This window comes from Ailuropoda melanoleuca, chromosome 9 (genome assembly GCF_002007445.2).
Source record: "Ailuropoda melanoleuca isolate Jingjing chromosome 9, ASM200744v2, whole genome shotgun sequence".
In the NCBI taxonomy this organism is placed as follows: Eukaryota; Metazoa; Chordata; class Mammalia; order Carnivora; family Ursidae; genus Ailuropoda; species Ailuropoda melanoleuca.
The window spans coordinates 68,327,066-68,351,834 of NC_048226.1; the positions used below are offsets into that span (position 1 = coordinate 68,327,066).

Consider the following 24,769-nt stretch of genomic DNA (forward strand, 5'->3'; position numbering starts at 1 on the left):
GGGAGAGGGAGGGAGGGAGAGAGAGGCAGAGAGAGGGAGGGAGAGAGGGAGGGAGAGGGAGAGACAGAGAGACAGAGACAGAGACAGAGACAGAGAGACCTGCACTCCCAGTACAATACAATACACTGCTGGTGGGTTAGGGGGGCAAAGAGGGGGGCTGTAAACCGGGTGGGAGCCAAGGTTTGGCTCTGCTGGCTGGCTCGTTCCTGGCATGACTTCATCGCAAGGTGGCCTCCTCATCGGTGTCTTCCTCGAAATCCTTGACGTCAGCACTGGTGGACTGCCTGGCCCAGGCTCCCCTTTCGGCCTCTCGTTCTTTATGCGACTTGAATCTCCCAACGAAAATTTTGCGGTAGTTCAGGAACATGCCATTCATCGCATCAATGGCCCGCTCTGCGGACTCCTGCTTCTGGAAGTGCACAAACCCGTAGCCCTTGGGCCCCTTTTCGTCGCAGGCCACTTTGCAGGACAGGATGTTGCCGAACGCCGAGAAGATGTTGTACAGCGCCTTGTTGTCGATGGTCTTACCCAGGTTCTTGATGAAGACGTTGCCCACCCCACTCTTGCGGAGCGAGGGGTCCCGCTGGGACCACATGATCCGCACAGGCCTGCCCTTGATGACATCAAAGTTCAGGGTTTCCAGGGCCCGCTTGGCGTCCACCGGTTGCTGGTAGTTGACGTACGCGTAGCCCAACGAGCGACGGGTGATCTTGTCCCTGCAAATGCGGATGGAGAGGATGGGCCCGGCCGGGCTGAACTTCTCGTAGAGCATCGCCTCGGTCACGTCGGGGTGTAGGTCCCCCACGTAGAGCGAGGCCATGGGGTAGCTGGGGGCGCTGGGGTTCATCTCGGCACGGTTGCCCGCAGGGCCACAGGCCGCGACCTTTCCGTGAGAGGAGGAGAGCGAGTGCTGGGGCCGGGGGCCGGAGCCGGGGGGAGGGGAGCGGGGGCAAGCGCAGAGGGACAAAAATCAACCGGAATCGAAAACTACTCAACGGCCGCAGAACGGGGTCGATCGGCTGCCGCTGGCTGCTGGCCGCTGGCTGGGAAACGAGGGTGGCGGTGTCGGGTCCGGGCAGCGGGAAGGCCTCGGTCTCTTGGTTCCTTCTTGGAGCTGCTGCGGGGCCGCGGGCGGGCGGGTCGGTCTCGGCTGCTTCACCGGGTTATTTTATAAAAGAGGAAGAAAAAAAAATAAAAGTCTCCGGCGGGGGAGACGCGGATTTTTTGTAAATTTTTTTTGGGTTTTTTAAAAGATTTTTTTAGATTTTTTTTGGATTTTTTTAATAATAAATGTGTGTTCCGAGCCCGGAGCACACACTCCGCACTCTCAGCACTAACCGCCGGGGAGAAGGGGAAGCACCGCCTCCTGCACCCTCTACTTATCCCCCCCGCCGCACTCGCCCCGCCCCCGCGCGTCTGACGCGAGGCCCCTACGCGAGCGTCAGCGCCGGAGGAGGAGGAGAAAAGGAGGCGAGGGGGAGGAGGGAAGAGAAAACAGGAGGAGGAAAGAGCAGAGAGGAAGGGAGAGGTGGCGGCGGCGGCTGCAGCGGGTGTGGGGGTGGGGCTGGGGCGGAGGGGCGGGGCTTCTGCGCACGCGCCACGGCCAGGGGCGGGGCCTGCGCTACGTAGGGCTCGTGGGGGAAGGGAGGGCTGGCTCGCGGGTGGATCTCAGAGGAGTCGGATGGGATGGCCTCTCCTTCCACACACCCCGCCCCCACCTCCACCCCGGAGAAGCGTTAACCCGTCACCGCGGCGGTGGGCGGTGCGCGGGGCTTCCGGGTTCCGCGGCGCTAACCACCCCTCACGTGCACGGCCGTTCGGGCCTCTTCCCGCCTCGGCCAGCCCTGCTCCGCTCGCCTCCGTCCCGGAGGGACCCTGGGCACGGGTGGGCCGGCGTGGTCCCTTCCAGGCCCAGTTTCCGAAAGGTACGTGAAAGGAGCCGGGGCTGGCTCCCTTTTCTCCTACCCGGACCGCACTACGACTCCCAGCGGGCAGCGCCGCCACGCGCGTCGGCCGCAGAAGCGGTGCCTGCTGGGAGCTGGAGTCCCCAACGGCCGCGGCGCTCGCTGACCCCAACTGGCAGCGGGTCCAGGCTGCCCGCTCGGGGACCCCCAACCGTCCTGGCGCTGGACCCCGGTCGCTGCCCCGCGGTGTTTCCAATAGAAGGGGGGAGGGGAGGGGTCCTTGGGCTTCTGATCCACTTGTTTCCGAGCCCTACGCTCTCCGGTCTCCACCGGACTCTGTCGTTAGTCAAAGTGGCTTTAATTTGGGAAAGCTGTTTCGGGGTCTTTGTCCGCTTCCCTTTATAAAGTATTGTGATCACTATTAAGCTGCTAGGTTGGAATCTTTGATTCGTGCTATTTCTACTTGAGATTTCTTTGAGGTCGAAAACGGGACTCAAGAAAAATTAATGTTTCTCCTTAAAGTATGAGTCTCACAGTCGTACATAGCACCACAGACCTGCAAGGAGGCAAAATCAGAAGTAGTTTCAACGCAGTATTACAATGTTTAAAACCATTTTATACATTAGTTGTGGACTTTAATAGAAATGCTAAAATTAATAAATTGATGGCCATTAAAAAATACCAGTTTATAGGAATGACATTAAGTCAGCATACAAATCCCCACTTTAAAGTAGTAATGTACTTCACAGTTTTTAAAGCACTTGCATAAACATCCTGTCATTTGTTTCCCCACAGCAATCTTGTGTGGGTGGTGGAGCACGTAGTAATAATTTTATTTTACTGTAAAGGGAATAGTCTCAAGCTAAATGATTGCCCAATTCATTCTTTAATTCAATAAACTTTAATGCATGCCAGATACATTGCCAGGTGTGGACTGGGTGCTTTATTGTCATTTAATTAAAATTTAAACCAGCAGAATCCCGCATAAGTGCTGTTTTGCCCCCATCTTGGTAGGAAAAAGATAATATCTTTGAAAAACATACTGCCTCATGTGCTTTATTAGGCAAAAGAGCAAAACTTTGGATTGTACATTAGGAAGACAACTATTACTAAATGTTAAATCACCATTCAATCTATTAGAACTCTGTGGTTAAAAATCAATCCATCAATATATTTATTGAATGCCTACCAAGTGGAGAGTACTGTATCTGTAAGTAAGATAAATGACAGACAAAAACAAATTCCTGTTCTCAAGAGGCTTATCATGAGCTCTCTGGTAATCATAAATATCAGCATTAAAATCAGTACAATCAACATCCAATCCTAGCATTTTATTTGGTTCTGACAATTTTCTATTAGAGTCTATATTTTCTTAAATAAGAGGGTGGAAATTCCATTATGGTACTTTGAAAGAAAACGATTTCATTTTAATATTTTTATCAAGTTACTAAAACAGGTAATATGAGAAAGCAAACAGGGTAAAAGAAGCGGTGTACTCATTAAAGGAGGGTGAAGGGAGATCACCTCCAATAACTTGGAAATGAGACTGCAGCAAGAATTAAAACTATCCAAAACCATACAGGATTACTAAGATTATGCAGGGGCTCTTACATACATTTCTGGTGGAGGAAGATGAGGGTACAGTTTGGCGGACCTCGCTAAAACATGATTGTAAATAACAAAGGTGAGAAAAATGGTCTGCTTGGAGTCTAGAAAATTTTGTCAGAGAACAAAAGTTTGACAAGAGTGGAGTTTGTCTATGTTAGGTTTGAGTACCTCAGTCATTAGAGAGGGCTCACTCTCCGGTTTCACTAGAGCTTGGATTAAATAAGTCTCAAAAGACTTCTCTTTGTTATAAAGCCATTTTGAACAAGCAACTTCCTAATTGATAAGTCCAATTAACAGTTGAGCCTCCAGGGCACTTTGACATAGGAAATGGATACCCTAGATGGCAGACAGAAGTATTCTAGTCACTGGAAAAATATATCAATTCTTTGTGTCTTAATAAATACTGTGGGAAGGAAGCTGGTCAATCAGGACTTCCATGCAGCTCCTTTCTCTCAGATTAGAAGCCTGTTTTTCTGATCAAAAAAACAAACTTTCCCTTAATGACCTGTTCCTCTCTAATTCACTCTTCACAGCCAAACTTCCTATTTCCACTTCTTGTCTCTCCTTAATTCTTCAACCCACTGTGATAATGTCTCCCACCTCCACGGCTACTCAAACTGCCCTGCCAATGATTCCTCCTCTATTTGACAAATCCAGTGGACTCTCTTCAAGTCCATTTTGCTCGACATCTGCAGAATCTGACCCTATTTTCCTCCCTCTCTTCTTTTAAACACGCTCTCTTGGCTTCTGTGCTACAACTCTCCTGGATCTGCCCAGCTCTCAGACTCTCATCATCACCCTTCCCTGACCACAGATTGGGTTGGGTACTCTTCCTTTGGGCTTTAGCCCGACCACCCCTCTACCACTACATTTACCGTGTTCTATTTGAAAGAGTCTTTTTATGAGCTATTCCCCAAATAAGTTGTAAACTCCAAAATAAGTTGTAAGCTCCAGAAGAGAGCCTGTCAGGGAGCATGAAGCCAGGCACACTGGAGGTACCTTTTTGTTTTTTGGGAGAGTTTTTGTATCCTAAACTCAAGAAGAAGGCCAGTCAGGTTTGTGGACGGAGCACATAGGATGGAGGTTAATAGGGAGATCTCACCCTGAAGTTCACATGGCATGGGCACCTAGGGTTGTGTTCAAGTCCAGATCACTTAGCCTACTGCATGCAGTGTGCCACTTTCAAACTCCATAGGCTACTAGAGGAAATATATCCTACCACACTGACTGGGCACTCATTTCTAGGGCTGAGCTTGAAGGTAGTAGACTTTCAGTACCCAGAGTCAGGCAAGCAGGGACAAACAATGTCTGCTGGATGAAAGAACTTTCTGGACCTCCAAAGCTGAAGACATTATACAGTATGACGGACTTCTAACAGTATGATGGCTTCTGACAGAGGAAATTACGGCTATGAGTGAAGGGCAGAAGATAGAATATTTGTCGATTCCCTTTGACTCTTTGATTCACTACTCTCCTTTTTCTCTCCCATCATTTTTTTGGTCTTAAAAAAAATGTGCTATGTTTATCTGGCTTGCCTGTGTATATCTAATTTTAGATTGCAAGCTGTGGGACAGAATAATGTCTTTATATGTGCAGCATCTCGCTGCGGATTCCTGAGAATGTCTAATGACATCAACATCATTCAATTAACCTACAAAAATAAAATAAAATGTAAAGTACTCCAGAGACCTGGTTCACTTGAACTTCACCAGATTCATAAATAATTTTCTGCTATGTCCAGCATATATTCAGAATATATCCAGAATAATTTGTAGTATTTCATGTAACATATGACAAATTAAAGTTGACTGGCCTTATAAGGTCTTTAGGTATTACTGAGAGATATAGTTGAGATGAATAATAAGGAGGTATTGCAGCCCTCTCCCAACTGAAGGAATAAACTTTCTGTAGATCCTTGAAATAGAAAAATATTAAACAATGTCCATGATAAGACCCAAACTGTATAATGTTTAAGAGGATTAGCTTCCTGCTTCATTGGTTTGCCGGGCTGGTGGGGAGCACGACACCTACTCGGATTGTAGATTATCATGCCCACGATCAGGAGGATTTCCCATGATAAGACACCTGATCAGATTTTATGTGTTCTTCTACGTGCATTACATAGTTCCCTCACGCCAATCAAGAACAAAGAAAAAGATTTATGAAAGAGTTTGAAATCGGCTCTGACATCGTGTTGTCAGATGATGTACATGACGTTAATTGTGAGGAAATGGCTGCCAAGGAAATAGATCCTGAAACAGACCCACTGAGGGTCATAAATACGGGCTCAGAAACACAGAAACAGTATTGGGAGAAAAAGGCAAGTCATGGCTTTGTTGTAGGAAAGAAAAAGAAACTCAGAGAAATCTCAGAATATTTAAGTTTCCTTACAGAGTGCTCTTCTAAGGGCATCACATCTGTGTTCAGCCAACGCTAAGAGCAAGGATAGTACTACAGCAGCAATACCACCACCTGCCTAATCGGATTGTGGTGGGACCTGCAGAAGAGATTACTTATAAGTCTAAATTACATAATGTACAGTGCTACCATGTATGGAGCAACTCCTGTGTCTATAAATATAACTATTAAACAGAGACAAACACATGTAGACAGACATACAAAAAATACAACTATCACTGCCCTAAACTAATGTGGAGAGCAGAAAAATACAATGGCTACACTGAGACCACGATTAGTATTATTAGATGAGCAAACAAAAAACCTATCTATTGCCTATCCAGGTCATGGATTATGTGGGGAGGGTCAATGTGAGAATTTTGAAATGGATTATACTCTAGGACCATGGTTCCTAAGGCACAAATAACCGAAGTACATAAATTCAGGTATAAAGCATGAGAAAAATGCATTTTAGGAAAATAGAAGAACTTGCGTTAATCCTAAACACTAATATTTATTGAGCACTTACATACCTCCTCACAATAACCCTATGGGGTATGATAAAGCTGCAGTACTGCCAATGAGGGAACTAAGGCTTAAAGAACAACTTTGATTCAAACATAGGCAGTGCAAGTTCAAAGGGTGAGGTCTCTGATCTGGGAACTCAAGGGGCCAGTCCTTGGAATAATGACAGGAAGGGGCATTGCCAGGTGGAGGAAATAACATCAGGAATCGGCCATGAGGCAGGATAAGCAAGAGGTGTTGAGGATGTGACAAAATCCCATGGCCGAAACATGACAGACAGAGGGGATTAGGGTTAGGGTTACGTGAGAGAGGGGAGCAAGTACAAGGAAAAAGAGATTGGGGCTTAGGTGAAAAGGAAGCTCAGGCTCCAATTTTGTGGACTTGTGGTTTATCGGAAGGCAATTCTGGTGGGGGGGTAAAGATATTATATTTGGTAGAGGACAGACAAAGGATATTCTTGGAAGGGTCCTGCTTTAGTCTTCCTGGAAGTGAGGTCAAAGAAAACATGTTCTTACTGTCTCACGAAAAGAAGCACACCGGTTTATTCAGGAAGACAAAATTCTTTCCTGTGGTCAATCTTAAAAAATCTGGTTTATTGTATAACTCTTTATATAAAAGACATCAGATTATAGAATTCATTCATTCATTCATTCACTACAAGCCAAGTATTCATTTAGGCCTCTAGCATGTGCTGTTTAGGGTACTGCATGTCAGATATTAAAACCAGTAAAGTCTCTGCCTTCATGGAGCTTACTTTCTAGAAAATCAGGAGACTGTCTTAGTGATTTTACAAAAACTGCAGGAACAGTTTTTATGTGGATATTTTTCTTTTGTCAGCTCTTAATAATGGCTAACTACAATCTGGCAAGTTTATGTCTGTTGAGAGCTAAATTTGACATTAAGCTTGCCAAACTCACTGAGGGTCGGTTAGCCTTTAGCCAACATATCTCAAATATCAGTGGACTTTTAAAAATAGGTAGAACTGAAGTCACTTTCAAACTGAGGTCTCTGGCAGTTGATTAAAGGACAAGTTTTCTGGGTTGGTGATTACAAAGGTATGTATATATACTTACATCTATGTACTTTACTCATTCAGTATATATTTACTGAGTGATATATTAAGAACCTTGAAACACTGCAGGTAGAAAAGTGGGCAAGAGAATCTCTACCTTAAAGAATATGTAATGACGTTAACACCATTCACCTCTGTGTATGGATGTATTTTTAATCTTAGTGAATACTTTGCAAGGTTCTCTGGAAAACTTGACTATTTGAATTTTCTTAGAGATTTATAAATAATTTCAAGGTACTGTTCTCTAGGATATACCTAGAATAACTTATATCTCATTATATTAGAAAAGTTACAGTTGACTGGTTTCATGAGTGTTTTAAGTCTAATATTAAGAGGCCCACTTGATGTGAGTAATGAGAGACTATAGCAACCCCCAAATGAAGACTTACACTTTCTGGAGACTTCTATAATTGTAAAATATTACATGAAGGATGTAGATAGTCTAAGAGGGTGACAGACATGACAGCCAACAATTACAAGGCAACACAATACACGGTATACTGCTAGGGTGAGCACAAGGTACTCTGGGTACACAAGACAGGTGCATTGAACTCAGCTGTGGGTGCTTGGGGCTGGAGGTGAGAGGAGCAATCAGGCTGAGTTTCCCTAATTTAATAACAGCCACCATTTACCAAGCCCATGTACTCAACACACAGGTCAAAGGAAGGGCAAAGTGAGGCCCAGAGCCCGCAGCTAAACCCTATGTCCAGGCCTATAAGCGATGTACTTGTGATCGTGCCACTTCCTCTGGGTCAGGCCCTGATAGAGCACTGTGGCATCTCTCCTGAGTCATAAGGCACCCACCTGTCAGATTCAATTCCAGTTTTGTATTGTTAATCATTAGGCAGCTCCTAGAAATATGGTTCACTGGTTTATTTTGCTTTTTTTTCAAGGACACCAATCAGTTGTATGAACAACTTCCTTCTAGAAATCTTTCTTTGGACTCATTCATAGGTTGAACAAGAAAATCTACTTAGGCTAACTGGTGGATAACTGCTTATGTCTTCATAAGTGTAGTCTGAATGATCATACTAACAGAATTTTGAGTGTGGGTACCCGTCCAGTGTGTCTCTGACTTGGAAACCTATAGTTGTAAGTCTGGATTTTAATTAGTTAGAATTACTTTAGGTTTGCCAGGTGGTACCATTTCTTTTTCACTAATAATTTTAGAACAGTGCCCCTTTCTTTCTAGACAAAACCCTATTTTTTTTTAAAGATTTTATTTATTTATTTATTTGACAGAGATAGAGACAGCCAGCGAGAGAGGGAACACAAGCAGGGGGAGTGGGAGAGGAAGAAGCAGGCTCACAGCAGAGGAGCCTGATGTGGGGCTCGATCCCATAACGCCGGGATCACGCCCTGAGCCGAAGGCAGACGCTTAACCGCTGTGCCACCCAGGCGCCCCAAAACCCTATTTTTATTTATTTATTTAAAGATTTTTTTATTTTTATTTATTTGACAGAGATAGAGACAGCCAGCGAGAGAGGGAACACAAGCAGGGGGAGTGGGAGATGAAGAAGCAGGCTCATAGCGGAGGAGCGTGACGTGGGGCTCGATCCCATAACGCCGGGATCACGCCCTGAGCCGAAGGCAGACGCTTAATCGCTGTGCCACTCAGGCGCCCCCAAAACCCTATTTTTAAAATGTAACATGAAGATAGCCTATCTGCATTTAACTATTGCTAAGCTAATCTGCATTTCAAAACAAAATCCTGGCTTCCCAAGAGGGAAAAGGTAGGAAGCTGGAAACCACTAGTTAGCTGCCTGCCTGTTCATGGACAAAGACACAAGGACCAAACTGTACACTCATAAGTATTATCCAAGCAAGCAAAATGAAGTCTTGAGTGGCAAAATAATTGGTCTGGATAGCTTTCATGAGATGCATTCTAAGAGAAAAGCAAGAAAAAATTGGACATTATGTGGTAGTTTCACTGTTAGTATTAATATTTATATTACTATTCGATCCTTTTATCATCAGATAAGAGAAATGAGTGATTGTGCTAACTTTGTGAAGAATACAACATTTTTATTTAGAGTGATAATTGTATGTTTCATTGAATGGTAAAAAAAAAAAAAGGAAATATAATTTGGATGAAGGATTTTAAAAAATTGAAATAGGGATACTGTAATGTGAGAATGAAGTTGGAAATATTAATATAAACTAATAACATACAATAAATATGTCTTTTCTAGCTGTGCTCAATGAAATGTCCAAGAAATAATGTTACTTCACCACATGAGCCTGATAATATGCACTCCTAATGCCTACATTCTTGGGTCTAATATTTTTCACTGCAAGGAAGCACAATATGCCTTAGAAAAATGGCTGATTCATGTCTGGGTCTGGGAAGATACAGGTAAGTCTTGGAACATTTTGTCGGTCCAGAAAGCGAGAATGCTTTAAAAAACAATGGTGTTGCTTAGAAGAACGCAGGGACACTCATTGCTAAATTCTGTCAATTTGAGTAGCAAAAGGAAAATGATGACTATGGTTAGTTAAAATGTGTTAATTTGTGAAAAGCGGAGTTGATAATGATAGCAAAGATGACAAAAGTTGACAAATTGTGTAAAGAAGTCGACTATAATTGAATCTCATTACTCACTCTTATCATGCTAGTACTATTGACTCACTCACTGAATCAATGCAGAATATCAAATTCAGTAAATATCAACTATGTTAGTTTTATTTAATCTCAGTTTACATTTAGAAAAATAATTCTTAACTCTTACACAATCCCTGCCAGTGCTATCCTAGCGCAATGAAATGAATGAAAAAATTATATACCAGTCTGCCTTAGAAACCTAATGCAGGGAGTTTTGATCGCACCTCTAAGCGCTGTTCTGGTGAGTCATCCTGGGAAAATTAGCATGGGAATATATTTGTATTAGTGTACTCCTGAGTCTCTTTGTCTTGATCAGCTAAGTTTGAAGAGCTAGTTCATAGCCCTGGTGGCATCTTGCATAAATCTACGGCAGTCTGTCTGATAGAACTTTCCAGGATGTGGAAGTGTTCTTTATCTGTGCTATCCATATGATAGCCATTAGTCCCGTGCAGCTAATGGCTCCTGACCACTTGAAATGTGGCCAGTGTGACCAAGGTACTGAATTCGAAATTTGATTTTGTTTCAATTAATTTAAGTTTAAAGTTAAATAGACATGTGGCTTGTGACGACCGTACTGGACAGCATAAGTCCAGATTTTAAATCTCCTTGTAATCATATAGAATAACTTTAGGTTTACCCAGTGAGGCAAATTCTTTCTCACCAGTTCTGGAACATTGCTCCATTTTCTTTAAGATAAGTATCTATATGGGAAAAAATGTAGGATTTTAATTTTTTTTGAATAAGTAATAATACATTCACGTTGTTTAAAACATTGGAAAAAAATAAAAAGGTATACAGTAAGAATTCTCTCCCATTCTCTCCCCCAGCTACAGGGATCTCTTCACTGTAGGTACGACTAAGGTCGATTTCTTGTGTATCTTAGAGATACCTTATGTATACACAAATACTGATAGCACACTTTTGTTGTACGCAAGGCATTTTCCTCTTAACATTTTAGGAGTCACTCTTCATCAGTACATCAACAGTCTCCTTTTTCCTTATGACATAGTCTTAACAATCTATTTTAAAGGATCCCAGAAGGTGGCCTGTCTGCCATCTTGACAACTGATCGGACGGCTTGCATTTGGAGTGTGAAGAATCTTCATTTCATAAGACAGACGAGGATAGCAGCAGGTAGAACCCACGGGAGCCCCTACTCAGGGCACCCCACCCGTACAGAGGAGTCCCAAATTGTAAGATGCCTCCTCCTTTTTCTTTCAAACTTATATTTTGAGCCAAATCATGCTAAACTTTGTGAAGCGACCCAAGATGTCATACTATGAAAAACACGGACTATGATTTTTTTAAAAAAACAATAGTATGATTACAATTTTAATCATATGTAAGCTTCTTTAGTGGCTTTCCATTGCACAGAGAATAAAATCCAAACTCCACACCAAGGCCCGCCAGGCTTTGTGTGATCTGCCTCCAGACTTCTTAATCACTAGGCTCCAACCACACACGCCTCTTAACAGGGCCAGCCCTTTCCTGCCTCAGGGCCTTTGCGCTCACTGTTCTCTCAGTCTAACAGGCTCTTTTCTGGGCTCTTTCTGTGGCTCTCTACTTCATTCTCTGACCTCAGCTTAAAGGTCACCATCTTCTTGATGTCTTTTCTCAATGTGCCATCCATTGTACTCCTTCACTCCCGCCCCCACATCACTTTCTTCATAGCACTTACTATGATCTATAATTATTTTGTTTATTTGCATTTTATCTCTCTACCACTGGAGTATAAGATCCCTGAGAACAGGAACTTGAACTGTCTTCACGGATATAGCTCCAGGACCTAACACGGTGTGTGGCATACAGTTGGTATACAATTAATACTTGCTAAAACAAAATATGCTGAGTGAGCAAATGCTGAATACACTTCAAACATGGTGTCCAGAACATGAGAACATTTGCACAAGTGTCATGTCTTTCAAATAGTTCCTTATAATTGAATACACATAGTAAATTACTCTAAAAGAAATACTGTTTTTATATGCTTTTGATTCCATTAACAGCTCTCTGTAGTCCTATTTACTTCTTCTGTAAGTCAGAGATGTTTACTGTGTTTGAATCACTAAAGGAACTTGGACCTGCTATGCTATGTCATCTATGAAGTGGTGCTGCTTATGCCATAGTGTACGCGCTTCTCGCCTGACAATGTTTTCAAGTCACTCCATCGGCATGTATTGGTCATTATGTCAACATTTATTCGTGTTACCTTGTCATTGCTGAAAAATATACATTCATGTGGCACTGTAAAGTTTGTAAAAAGTTTTTTATTGATGTCAATTTATTTGCCCTTTACAAGTACCTCTATCCGGTAAGGCATCCTATGGCCATTTTACTGGTGAGGTTACTAGAACTCAGAAAAAATTAATTTTGCTTAAAACAACATGAATGGCAAAAGATAGAGCTGGCAAGTGAACTCAACTTTTGCAAGTCAAACTTCCAAGTTGAAATCTTTGGCTTTTTCAGCCATACCACAGCTACTCTAACACTCTATTTGATAAACAATGGTAGTTTACAAAGTACTTCCACATAACCTATCTCATTTAATCCTCTGTGGTTGACCAGGCTGGTAAAATTCCTTCCCTGAAGAACTTACGTAGTCTCTTTAAGAAAATGATATACGTGCAAAACTGAAGGCACTGTCATAGAGGACTATAAAGACACGGAAATTAATAAATGCACACAGATGCCAAGGAGACTGTGAGTTGGACATGGGTAGATGCTGACAGAATTTGGAGGGAGAGGAAGAAATCAGATTCACGGGGTCAGAACACAAGAGAGATCCGAGACTTCCATACAGAAGCACTGAGCTGTGTATGCAAAGACATGCACGTAGACACAATGTTGTGTGGACAACGTGGCAAGCAAATTAGCGGGGCAAAAATAAGAAACCATGAAAGCTGCAGATGCTAAGCTGAGGGGTACTGCTCGTTGTCAGCAGACCTTAGATACCAGGGGGAACTTGGATTTTATTCGAGAGATATTGAGAAGCTGGCAAAAGCTCACACAAACTATTCGAGATGAAAACAAAACTTGATGACCCTTCTGGCAGCTACGTGTAGCATGCTTTGCAGCAGGGGGAACTGACCGAAGGCCGGCACAGTAATCCTGGCCTGAGGCGACAGAGGACAGAGTCAGAGACTGCAGTCGTGGCTGAGAAAATGGGAAGGAAAGTGGACCTTGCGGAGAAAGGCTCACTGGGACTCTTTGGATTCGAGAAGCGGGGAAGGAGAGGAAAGAATGAGAAGCCACTGCCAGGTTTCCAGCCTGCTGAGCTGGGCTGATGGTAGTGCAGTTAGCATGTTATTTCTGAAGGGAAGCCTTTTGGCTGAGGCCAAGAGTAGGCAAGAGAGGATAAAGAAGGGATGAGCTAAGTTTGGAAATGCAAAGTTGAAGGTGGTGCAAGAAAGTTTAGCTGAAGGCCTGTAGACAACTCGAGAAACAAGTCTGGAAAGAAGGTGAGAAGTCAGGATGTGTGTTGTGTCATTTTTGTTAACCCCTGAACGTTTCCCAAGCTGCACCCTGCCTGCCTGCTCCTAGAGCCTCAAGGGCTGTTTTCTTGGCAATTCCCTATTGAGAAGAGTTCACGTTTATAGATTGGAATATTCCTTTGTGAACTTTCTCTATGGGTATCCGGAGAAAAGAAAAGGAAAAGGAAAGGACTTTAAAAATGCATTAAGACTTTTTACCCTGAAATGGTTATTTAGAAGTTACTTTGGTTTTTAAAATTTAATATTACTTTCAGATTCAAAATTTGTGCTTAAGTTTTTACATTAAATATATCCATTTATTATGCGATTTATAAAGCTAGTAAATTGATGTGTGCCTCACTTGGTTAATCATTTTAAACCAGATTAATTAATTCAATAATTTGAATATTTTTTTCCAAACACATCAATTTTCTGATTAACAAAGCCTCCCAAATTTTTAAGTAATTCTCATAAAACTAATAAACACATCTGGTAAAGTGGTAAGTTTTCTTAGAAGCTCCAATATAGTGTATAAACTTTAAAAGGATTTTTAACTTAAAATCAGAAGATTTAATAATTAGTTACATACTTTAAATCTGCGTTGCAAGGTTCATTTTCAGACACTTTATTAAACATTTAAAACGTTTCTATTAAACACTACTAAATATGAGGAGTATTTCAAACATCAAACATTAGAGGCATTTAAAATACCACATATGTAGGTAGATTCTTTAATACAAAAATATACCACTGTGAGGTTTGATTCCCTTCATTGTATCTCTATTCAGTTCTTCCCAGGATTCTTCAAATCTTCCCAGGATTGAGAGATGCATATTCACTAAGAAAACAATTATGTCATCCCAAGCAAATCTAGGAACACCTTCCCAAGAAATGTCTGGGTTTACCTTCTTAGCCAGGAGGTTTCTGTATGATCAGAGTGTCTCTTGGCCTCTGGGTCTTCAATTCTTGCCTTCTCTCTAGGGGGACCCAAAAGGCAGAGTTCAGCTTTCTCTCTGAGAGGGTAGCCAGCCAGATTCCAGTTCTTTATACTTTCTTCGTGTCACCTGCTTCAAAGCTGGTGCTTTCCCTCTGAGGATTCCCTGTGTACTTGGGGGAGCCTCTGGAGGCCCTAATCTCCTGCCTAGAGGCCGGGACCAGGCTGGGCCTCCTTGATAGCCCCCTGCAGTCTGAACCTCTTTGATCCTTCATCGCCCTGTAGTGGGAAGAAAAAATACATAGTTAAGATTAAAATCAATCAGCAGAACTTCTTTTAGGAGAAAAAAAAACTGCCTCTAGTTAAAGACTGGACTTAGCATAGCACTTTCTCAGGCCATTTTGATTGTCAAAAGGTATTCCTGAGAGCACGGCAAGAATGAGTTAGGAGTGACATGGCTTGACATGACCTTTTACAAAGAATAAACTTTGAGTTCCAGAGGGCAGCCTGAGAAGGAGGAGGAGAAAATCAAGGCACAAGGCGGGAGAGAGGAGCTGAACTCAAGGGTAAGGACAAGGCGGGTGGGTGGACCCTATGGGGAAGGGGCCTGTGAAAACTCCCTGTTGTTGGGAATGGTGCCTGGACCAGCAGCACGGGGAGATGTGATGTTCTCGGCAGTTCCATCTGGGGCATTTCCCTCTCTGTCAGGACCCTAGTGTGTCCTAGGAAAATGAACCTGAACTGTGGTTGGATCCGAGCTGGGAGAGACTAGGGTGGAGAAGAGTTGGGAGCCAGTCACAACTGCCCAGGAATTGAGATGTTCAACACGAGTGAGGCCTGGAATGGAGCGGAAGCAAGAGATACAAGAGGCATCAGGAGAGTAGGAGTGGGAGCCAGACAGGCCGGTGGGGACCGTCCGCGGAACGAGGTCAGCCAGCAGCTGGGGGTGGGCTGCGCAGGAAGGAGTGAAGGGGGTGGACAGCGTGGGGTGGTCGTGCTAGAGATGAGATGCCGGAGCCTGCAGGGGGAGGGCTGCGGCCGGAGGGGACGGCACAGCGATGGTGTGTGAAACGGGATGAAATGCTTCCCGGGGACTGGACTGGGAGGGAAAGAACTGACTGCGGCCCAGGACTTTGAGAGCTCTGCGCGTCAGGGGTGGCGAGCTGGGAAGGGAGAAGGAACCTCGGAGGAGAACGGAGAGAAGTGGCGTGAAAGGGCGGAGATCTGGGATAGTGCCAAATCGCAGACACCTAAGAATACATGACACGATCCCAACGTATCTGATCTGGCTTATGCAGCTCAGCGCAGTTCACCAGCCGCGTCTTAAACATCCTTGCTGTGTGAGACCCACAGAACGCAGACCGCCTGAGGCTGTCCCACGTCAAGCTACTGCCACATGTTGGGGAATCCGTCCAGGAAATGGGCAGGTGCGGGGGCGGGGCAAGGTTGCCCGGAGGGCCACAGGACAGCAGTTCTCAAATTCTGAGGGTTTGGTAAAATACCGATTCCTGGGGCACACCCCTAGAGTTTGATTTAGCAGGGCGGGGCCTGAGAATATGCATTTTTAAAAGATTTTCATTTGCCAGAAAGAGAGCCCGAGCAGGGCAGAGGGGGAGAAAGGAAGGGAGAAGCAGGCTCCCTGCTGAGCAAGGAGCCTGACGTGGGATTTGATCCCAGGACTCTGGGATCATGACCTGAGCCGAAGGCAGACGCTTAACCAAATGAGCCACCAGGGCACCCTGAGAATCTGCATTTCTGAGAAGCTCCCGCTGCTGCTGCTGCTGGTTCCGGGACTGCACAGAGAACCACTGCCCCAGGCTGGGTGTGGGGCTGGGGGTGTAAGAGCATGGAAAAACCAGTGCTCCCCTTGGCCCTCCTGCTCCACGGGTCCCCAGGTCTGACTGCGGGGTTCCAACACTTGCTCTCTAGTCTTCTCACCATAATGTTAACAACTGCTCTTGCGGCTTCTGACTCTAAAACAGGGTCTGAAAAGCTGTGGCTTCTGATATGGTGCTGTCTCTCTATCCCCTCCGCCTGCCTCCTGTGCCAGGCCCTGGGCCCCCGCTCCCCTTAATGACAGATAAAGGTTCCCAGTTTCTATTTGGCTGCTATAGAGAGGCCTCCCTCGAGTACCTGGAAATAAGGAAATAAGGTCGAGTCTTAAACTCTGAAATCCACACTTGAAGGATCAATGCAAAAGCTGAAAGGATGGCCTTTGCTAACAGGCCTCTTCAGCCACTTCATTAAAGGAGTAATGAGAGGGAGCACCCAGACCCCGGGGGCGGGCAGGGGTTGGTCAGCCAGGGAAGTCAAAAGGGAATGACAGAGGCTAGCGTGGGCAGTGACTACCCCGGCTTTGGCCCAGGGAGAGGGAACGTTAATGAACAGACTTCTAATATTACGGTCCGGTTGGCAAGCCCATTCCTGACGTGGGATAGAGGCACCACATTTTTTAGCCTGATTCCATGAGTTGCTTGATTTATCTAACTGCTGCTGTTTTGATTCTCATTCACTTCCAGGGGTGGGTCTCTTTGTAGGGAAAGAACATAGTGGTCTAGCACACTCTGGGGAAACCTGTCCTTAGGAAAGTTCTGGTTCTTACTGTAGTTAATCTGTCGCTATTTTGACTTTATGCGTTTACAGGAAGTTAGTTAATTCAAGTCAACCACGAGGAGATGGCTCTGTTCTCAACATGCTGATGAAATCAGGTTTCAGGATCTGCCAGGTTGAGGACTCCTACCAGAGCTGGGACTGGTACCTTCACTACGGGGACATCCCTGGAGATGGCTAGTCTTTCCCATTATTCCCCAGGACACGTGGTAACAAGGCATGATGACAGGGAGCCACAGCCCACCCTCAGGGTCCAGAGAAGGGTACTCAGGGATGATAACATCTGAGTTATATCTTAAAAGGCTGAGTATAGGTTTGCAGATAAACAGAGATGTGCGGAGCATTCCCAGCATAATCCAGGGCACAGAGAAGAGAATTAGCATGGTGAGTTGTGGGAAAATTAAAGTTGCGGGATGGCTGGAGAAATAGATAAGGGTGACATCAAGGAGAGTCTTGAATCTCATGGGTAAAAGGGAGTCATTTGAGTTTTTAAAGCAAGAGAATGACAGGGCAAATTTGGTTTTGTCACTCCAACTCTAGGGTTTAGTATAATTTCAAGAAGGAGCTAATCCAGAGGCAGTTAGGAGGTTATAGTCCAAAAGAAAAGATAGTTCTGAATTATTATAGTACAAAAGAAACATTTCAGAAGCAAATACCAGCAGGATTTAATGTTTGGACACACAATGTCTAAAGGAAGCTTTGATAAGGGAGATAGAAGGCTAGGAGGGACACCCAGGTTCTGGTTTAGATGTCCAGGTAGATGGCAGTGCCATGAATTCACATGAAACAGAGGAGAGGGCATCCCAGGGTTTGTTTTCTAGAACCTAAGAGGTGTGGGATTATGTAGAGTGAAAATGATAAGGTTAGTTTTGAACACGCTAATTTTGAGGTATGTGTGAGATTTTCAAGTGGAGATGCTCAGCATTCAGTTTTATATAGTTTCTGGGTTCTCAAGAAGAAAAGTCAGTGCTAGACTTAAAGATTTGTAAGTTCTCCCCATAGATGAGGTAGTTAAAGTCTGAGCCTCGATGAGCTTGCCCAGGCAAGACAGAGGACAGTGGTCTAAGGAAAAATTTCTAGGCAGCAACTTTTAGTGGGTAGGCAGAGGAAGAATTCAGGAAGAGGAACGAAAGTCCCGATACCAGAAAAGGAGAAGCAGAATGGAAGAGTTTCAGGGCCCAAGGGAACAGTTTCAAGGAGAGGGGGCAACTCCTAAGAGAGATCTAGGACATAGGACTTGAAAGGTCCACTGGATTCTGCACAAAGGGAGTCTTCAGTAACCCTGGGAATGATGGTCCACGGGGTGTGCAGGAGTGAATAAATGGGGAAGAAGTGAAGACAGAGTGTGGATCATTCTTGCTGAGCTTCTCCATCCTGAGATGCTGGTGTAGACCATTTCAGGGGGCTGCCTTTTCTTTCTGCCTTCCCTCTTGGCTGGGAGCCAAGTGATTGAAAGCAAGAACCCCAAAGACGACAGGAGAACACCTGAGACAGATACTGGTTTAGGATTCAGGGGTGATCCTTTCCACAATGTCACTCCATTTTCACTAGACACTTCTAACCTTCTGCATCTTTTTGCTTCCCTTCACTTGTGGATGATAGATTCCTGTCTCTCAACAGAGATCCCTTCTCATGCGGGAAGCAACAACCCAGGGGGCTCCACAGAAATGATAGCATTCATTGATGCAGTCTGGCTGGGGAACAAGAGCAAGACCATCTGTCAACCTTCTGAATCTGTGCTTTCCTGAGCCCCATCCCCCTTTAGTTAGTGCCCCGTTCTGATTTCCTCATAATTTGCCTAGCCCCCCAATTTCTGGGGTCTAGAGAGCCATAATAGTATTAAATATGAGATTCCCCATTATTCCCATGGGGTCCAGGCTTGCTCCTGCTGCACCCCCACTGGACAATGGGGGGCTTTCTGGAAGAGAGACAGAGGATGTGAGTTTGGACCTATCTAAAATGCAGTCCTCTAACTTCAGGGTGAAGGGGGAGCCCCAGGATGTCCTTCTCTCCTGGGTCAAATTTAAACTCAATTAAAATGGTGTGTACAGTTCTTCCAAAGAAAGGCTGGTCTTACATCTCAAATCTCCCTGGGCTCTTAAAAGCAGGGAAGAATGAAGAAGTGGGCCCTTTCCCTTCATCACTGTTGGGTCCTCGCCACCCTGCTCCAGGCCTCAGCTGGGAGCCAAAGTCTTCCCCATCTGCTACCAACATGGAAGGAAAAGGGAGGTCTACTTAGCCTATAGCTTTGAGTAGATTCTGGAAGTTCTGGCCCAGCCCGCAGGGTATGACCTCTTACGCAGGCTCTTTAAGTTTGTTAGAAGAGAAGGCAAAAGAGCAGGAGGTGGTAGAGAACACAAGATTCACTGATGGACCTTTTGTTTTTTGTATGGAAGACTTGAACAAGCCCAAAAGCAAAGAGCCAATGGACTAGAGAGACTTCAGATAGAGGGGAGAAAAAGCCAATGACAGAAGTGGGTCCTGGAGGAGAGAGGAGGAGTAAGTGATGGGATCACTCACACAGGGGCTGGCTAGCTCCAAACAGGAGGAGAGACTCATCCTTGGAGAAACCAGCGGTGCTGATGTAACAGAGCCAGATGGGCCCAAGCACGTAAGACATTCCAGGGGGAGGTCATCTGAGTTTTAAATGGATCCTCAGTTCTTTAACAAACTAGGGAATGCTTACTTGGTGAGAGCCACCCACACACATGATTACATTGAACCCTTACAACAACCCTATGAGGTAGATATTGTTCTGACTTTCTGGAGGAAGGAGCCTCAGAGAAGTTAAGCAACGTGTCCGAGGGCACACAGTTTACACACAGACCTGGACTTTGAATCCAGGCCCGTTTAGCACATGCTCTTTATATGGCCCTGTATTATCCCCATGGCACCTTAGAGCAAAGTAGAGGGAGTTGTGCCTGTTGTAGAAAGCCCATGTGGGTCATATTAGGGTACAGTGAATCTTCCAATCTCTGAAATCATCAGAATGGTGTTACCTGCCTAGATGTAGGGCTTATTCTGGAATCTGGTTCTGGATTCTGTTCTGGATTCTAGTTTGTCTAGAAATTCGTCCAACTGCAGCAAACAGCACAGGCACATGTAGGGCCTCAAAGAGTCAGGCGAGAGTCTGATTAGAATTTGAATTAAAAATCAGCAAACAGGGGTGTCTGGGTGGCTCGGTCGATTAAGTGTCTGACTTTGGCTCAGGTCATGATCCGGGGATCCTGGAATCTAGCTCCCTGCTCAGAGAGGAGTCTTTCTCTCTCTCCCTCTGCACCTCCCCGCTGTTTGTGCTCTCTCACTTTCTCTCAAATAAATAAAATCTTTTTAAAAATCGGCAAACAATCTCCATATTTTGTATCTTACATTCATTACAGAGAGTCTTTGTGATGGTCAAAAATGTGGGAAAGGTAGAGAAAATATTTGCAGTCCTGCAGGTTCTTAACCAGTAACCATAAGTAAATGATCATCTCTCAAACTGGTAATAGCGGCTGCATCCAGGACAAAGGACCTAGGGGATCACCAGGGCACATTGGTCTACAGACATATATTATCGCATCGAATACATTTAAAATTGCATGTCTACACAATGGCACAGATTTAGTTAATAAATGTAAAGTCCTCAGGTAACACCACCGAAAAGGCAGGACTTTCGCTTGCCATGGTTCTCCTTACACACAGGTTCTAGAAAAATCATCAGATGCCAACAACCCAAAGTGCAACTGTCTTCGAGCTGCTGCTCAGAGATGCCCACGTCAGCACTGCCTCTGGGGAGTAGGGGGAAAGGTGGTGCGGGGAAGAGATCTCCATTTTCTTTTGGAACCATGAGTGTTCCAGGACTGGATGCCGGAAGGGGAAGCAGGTTTATGCGCTTACATGGCTGTGATATAGGCTGCTCCTGAAGTTTGACCAGAGATCAAGAGATCAAAGGTTGGTGATGTGCATACAGGAATTCAGTGATAAGAAAAAGAGAGAGTAAGGATACTCCAGGGAAAGGTTTTAAAGAAAGTGTCTGGAAATATTGGAAAAGATGGCTCAAAGGGGGGGTTGGAGCCAGTTTGTGGGAATTGTGTACCTCCCCATATGTTCTACCTTTTCCATGAAGCCACTCAGAATTATCCAGAAGAAAGAATTTTGCTTTCCTTTGCCTTGATGAGCCTAGACTTGGAATTCCATTAGCCACCCCTTCCCACCTCTAATTTGTTCTAAAATACTGGCTTTTATTCTAAAAGCCCTGTGGTTGGGCTCTGTTCTAGGTTCTTATGAATATAGGGTGAATAAGAAGGAGGAGGCCATTCCTCTTTGCTTTCTGATGCAAGGAGCTAGAAAATAGAAAATATCAGGTTTTACCAAAAAATGAAATCAGAACCAGAGAGACGAGTTAGAATGTGCAGCCTACTTTAGATTAGGGTGGTCAGCAAAGGTCTCTCTGAGGAGGTATTGTTTAAGTGAAGACCTAATTGAGAAGGAAGCAGCATTTGAAGGTCTGTGGGATAAGCATTCTAAGCCAGAGGGAACAGCAAATGCAAGCTCTTCCTAAGCTGAGAAAACAAGGACAATGGCTGGAGTGAAGCAAGCAAGGGGAAGGAGGAGGTTGGAGAGAGGGGCTCCAACTGGGGTGAGGAGTCTGGATTTTACTGTAAGGGCAATAGGGAGCCACTGAAGGTTCTAGACAGAAGACAGACATGACCCTATTACTGGGTCAATAGCTCTCTTTGGCTACGATCTGGAGAAGAGATTGTGGAGGGCAGAGAATGGAATCAAAGACATCAGGAGGTAATTGCAGTATAATTCAGGTGCCGGGCTTGAGCCAGGGGAAACTGGAGGTGGAAGGGGAGAAATGGTGAGATTCTGGATATGTTTTAGAGACACAGTTACCACAGCTTGCTGATAAATCAGGTGTAGGAGGTAAAAGAGAAAAGAATTGGGGATCATTTTGAGGTTTAGGACCAGGCAACATAAACTTTTATTTGTTGCTGCTATTATATACTTTAAGAAAACTTAAAATTTCAGGGGCGCCTGGGGGGCTCAGTCAGTTAAGAATCTGCCTTTGGCTCAGGTCATGAGCTCAGTGTCCTGGGATCGAGTCCCGCATCGTTGTGGTCAGGCTCCCTGCTCAGCAGGGAGTCTGCTTCTTGCTCTCCCTCTGCCCCTCTACCCACTTGCACACTCTCTTCTCTCAAGTAAATAAAATCTTAAAAAAAAAAGAAAACTTAAAATTTTAAACTATAAAAGCAATATGTATTCACGTAGAACATCTAGAACATACAAAAGGTAAAATTAAGATAGAAAATATTCGTGACCCCATAACTCACAATTACTACTAAACTTTTGGTACATTCATTTATTTCTAACCTTTTCATTTTGGAGGAGAACATTTTCCCATGTAATAAAATAATACATATTAATTAGGAAAAAACAGAAAAAATAAACATGAACATTAAAATCACCCAAGTATCACCCGAATTAATATTTTCGTGAATGATATATACTACCCGGTCAACTTATTTTGAACATCCTTAATATCTGACTTTGTATTCGGTTCTTAAATTTTTTATTTGCCATAAACTTTGTCTCATTATTACCACAATTATTTTAAAAATATTATTTTATTGGTTTGTAGACACTTATTCTTGATCTCTATGGAACTGTCACATGAGCCACACCTTGCTAAAGGTCCCCATGTTGCTGCATTTTAGGAAGTTGGCGTTCATATTAACCTTCTTTCCCTCCCATCCCTACTTAGAATCTAACACTTACTCAGAGAAACCTAAGCATTACACGGGGTTTTCTCACCCTGGTCCCCTTGAGCCACCCCTCTGCCGTCACTACCACCCACCCACCCCCACCAAGGAGCAGGGCAAGACTGGCAGAGCCCTCGATGGTGGCCTGCCCGGTATCATCATTTGCAACGCAAAAGGAAAACATACCTCAATGGGTTTCAGGTGAAATGCTGCATGAGCTCTAAAGTATAACCTTTTTTCCAGAAATGAGTTCCATTCAAGTGACTAGTTTTAAGGCACAGGCCCTCCTAACATGCCTGGAACCAGCCACTAATGGCCCAGGCAGGGTCATGCCCACTCACCGTGTAAAGCCACTCAGAACACCCCACCTCATGGCCCACGCCCCTCCTGAAGAGGGAAACGGGTACCTTCCTCCTGGTGTCCAGCTACGCTCTGAACTGCTTTCTGAACTGCTCTCACATGGACCCTACTTCTGACCTCACCTTCCTCCATCCACCTCCCCACCTTCCGGCGCCTGATTGATACTACTAGGGAGGTCCACCAGAAAGCCCAGCGCCACCTGGAGCGAGGTCCTCGGGCTCGGCTTCACGATGAATGGACTGATGGATGGATGAAAGGTACACTCTTCATTTACGTCGTCATAATTACGCTCTTCCCATAGGCACAGAGTGCCACAGTTGTTAGCCCGAAGAGAATGTGGTTTATTTTTAAACTACAGATGAGTCTGAGTTTGTATAATCATCAGAGCGCGTGCAACGGCCACAGCAAACATGCCTCAGCTGCGTGAGTCTGAGCTGAGTGGAGCAGAGAGCTGATGGGTAATAGCACTTTATATTTGTGCCACAGCATACGTTTCCGTGCTCTCTCTCCCAAATTATCACATTTGCTCCTGACAACAACCTGTTGAGACGGGCTGAGTTGATATTTTTATTTCCAGTTGACGGGCTTTAGTTCATCCAACATTTATTGATCCTTTTTTATTTACCCGGCCCGGTGCAGGGCACAGAGGAGCTCTCGGGGAGGGCTGTGCACGTCTACGCTCAAAGTGCTCGCAGTCTAGCGGGAGACACAGACACGGCAGATCCCTGCAGGACGGTGTGGTGAGCCCCGTGCCAGCGGCAGGAGCAAAATATTGCAGGCACCCAGGGGGAGGAGCAGAGCGGGCAGGGCGAAGTCAGTGGCACCGAGGGCCTCGAAGGGCCAGGTCCTGGGCTCGGGCCTTGCTATTCCACGTGTGGTCCGCAGACCGCCAGCTCTCAGGGTACGGGGGAGCTTGGCAGAAATGCAGACTCTCAGGCCCCACCCCGGACCCACTGATTCGGAACCTGCATTTTCACAAGACTCTGGGGACACCCCTGTGTCCGTGAAAGGTTGAGGAGCACAAAGCGAGGTGATTTATGGATTTTATTTCCTTCACAACCCAGTAAGGAAGATATGATGAGCCCCAGATTATTGGTAGAAGAGGGACTTAACGCAGTTCTGCCCAGGTTGCACAGCTCTGTCACGGAGCTGGAATTTGAACTCAGGCCTCAAGGACTCCAGGCTGCGTTCACTACTCTGTGCTGTTCCTGACTCCCTAGGAGTCTCAGGCTCCACAGAGGAGGTGATGTCTGTGCTCAACTTGGGAGGACGTCTTTCGGAGGAGGGAGGGCATTCCAGTCAAAATACCACTTGAACGAATGCTCCTTAGGATGCTAGAACAGGGCCTGTTGAGGGGCGTGGTGCCAAGTGAGGTGAGCAAAGGTGATTGGAATCAAATTATAAAGGGCCTTGAATGCCACCCTAAGGCACCTGAATGCGTCCTGTGAGCAGATCTGGCAGCCTGCTGTGGAAGCGCGATTATGTGCAGGCTGCATGTGTCCGAGGCACAGCTTCTCCACGTACTAGCTATGGGACTTTG

General features: G+C 45.0%; 1 protein-coding gene and 1 long non-coding RNA gene across 2 annotated transcripts in view; one reads left to right on the forward strand and one right to left on the reverse strand.

Moving 5' to 3' along the window:
• PABPC1 (poly(A) binding protein cytoplasmic 1) overlaps window positions 1–1,372 on the reverse strand; it is a 14,352-nt gene extending 12,980 nt beyond the window's left edge. The window contains exon 1 of the mRNA XM_034668382.1: window positions 656–1,372. Coding sequence (XP_034524273.1) covers window positions 656–847 — 192 coding nt within the window. The 5' untranslated portion in view covers window positions 848–1,372. The remainder of the gene's footprint in view (window positions 1–655) is intronic.
• Window positions 1,373–1,632: 260 nt separating this feature from the next.
• Window positions 1,633–12,359, forward strand: LOC105241962. The gene is made up of 3 exons (XR_002144629.2): window positions 1,633–1,925; window positions 9,699–9,862; window positions 11,139–12,359. It is a non-coding gene; the product is annotated as an uncharacterized LOC105241962 (long non-coding RNA).
• Window positions 12,360–24,769: the final 12,410 nt, after the last annotated feature.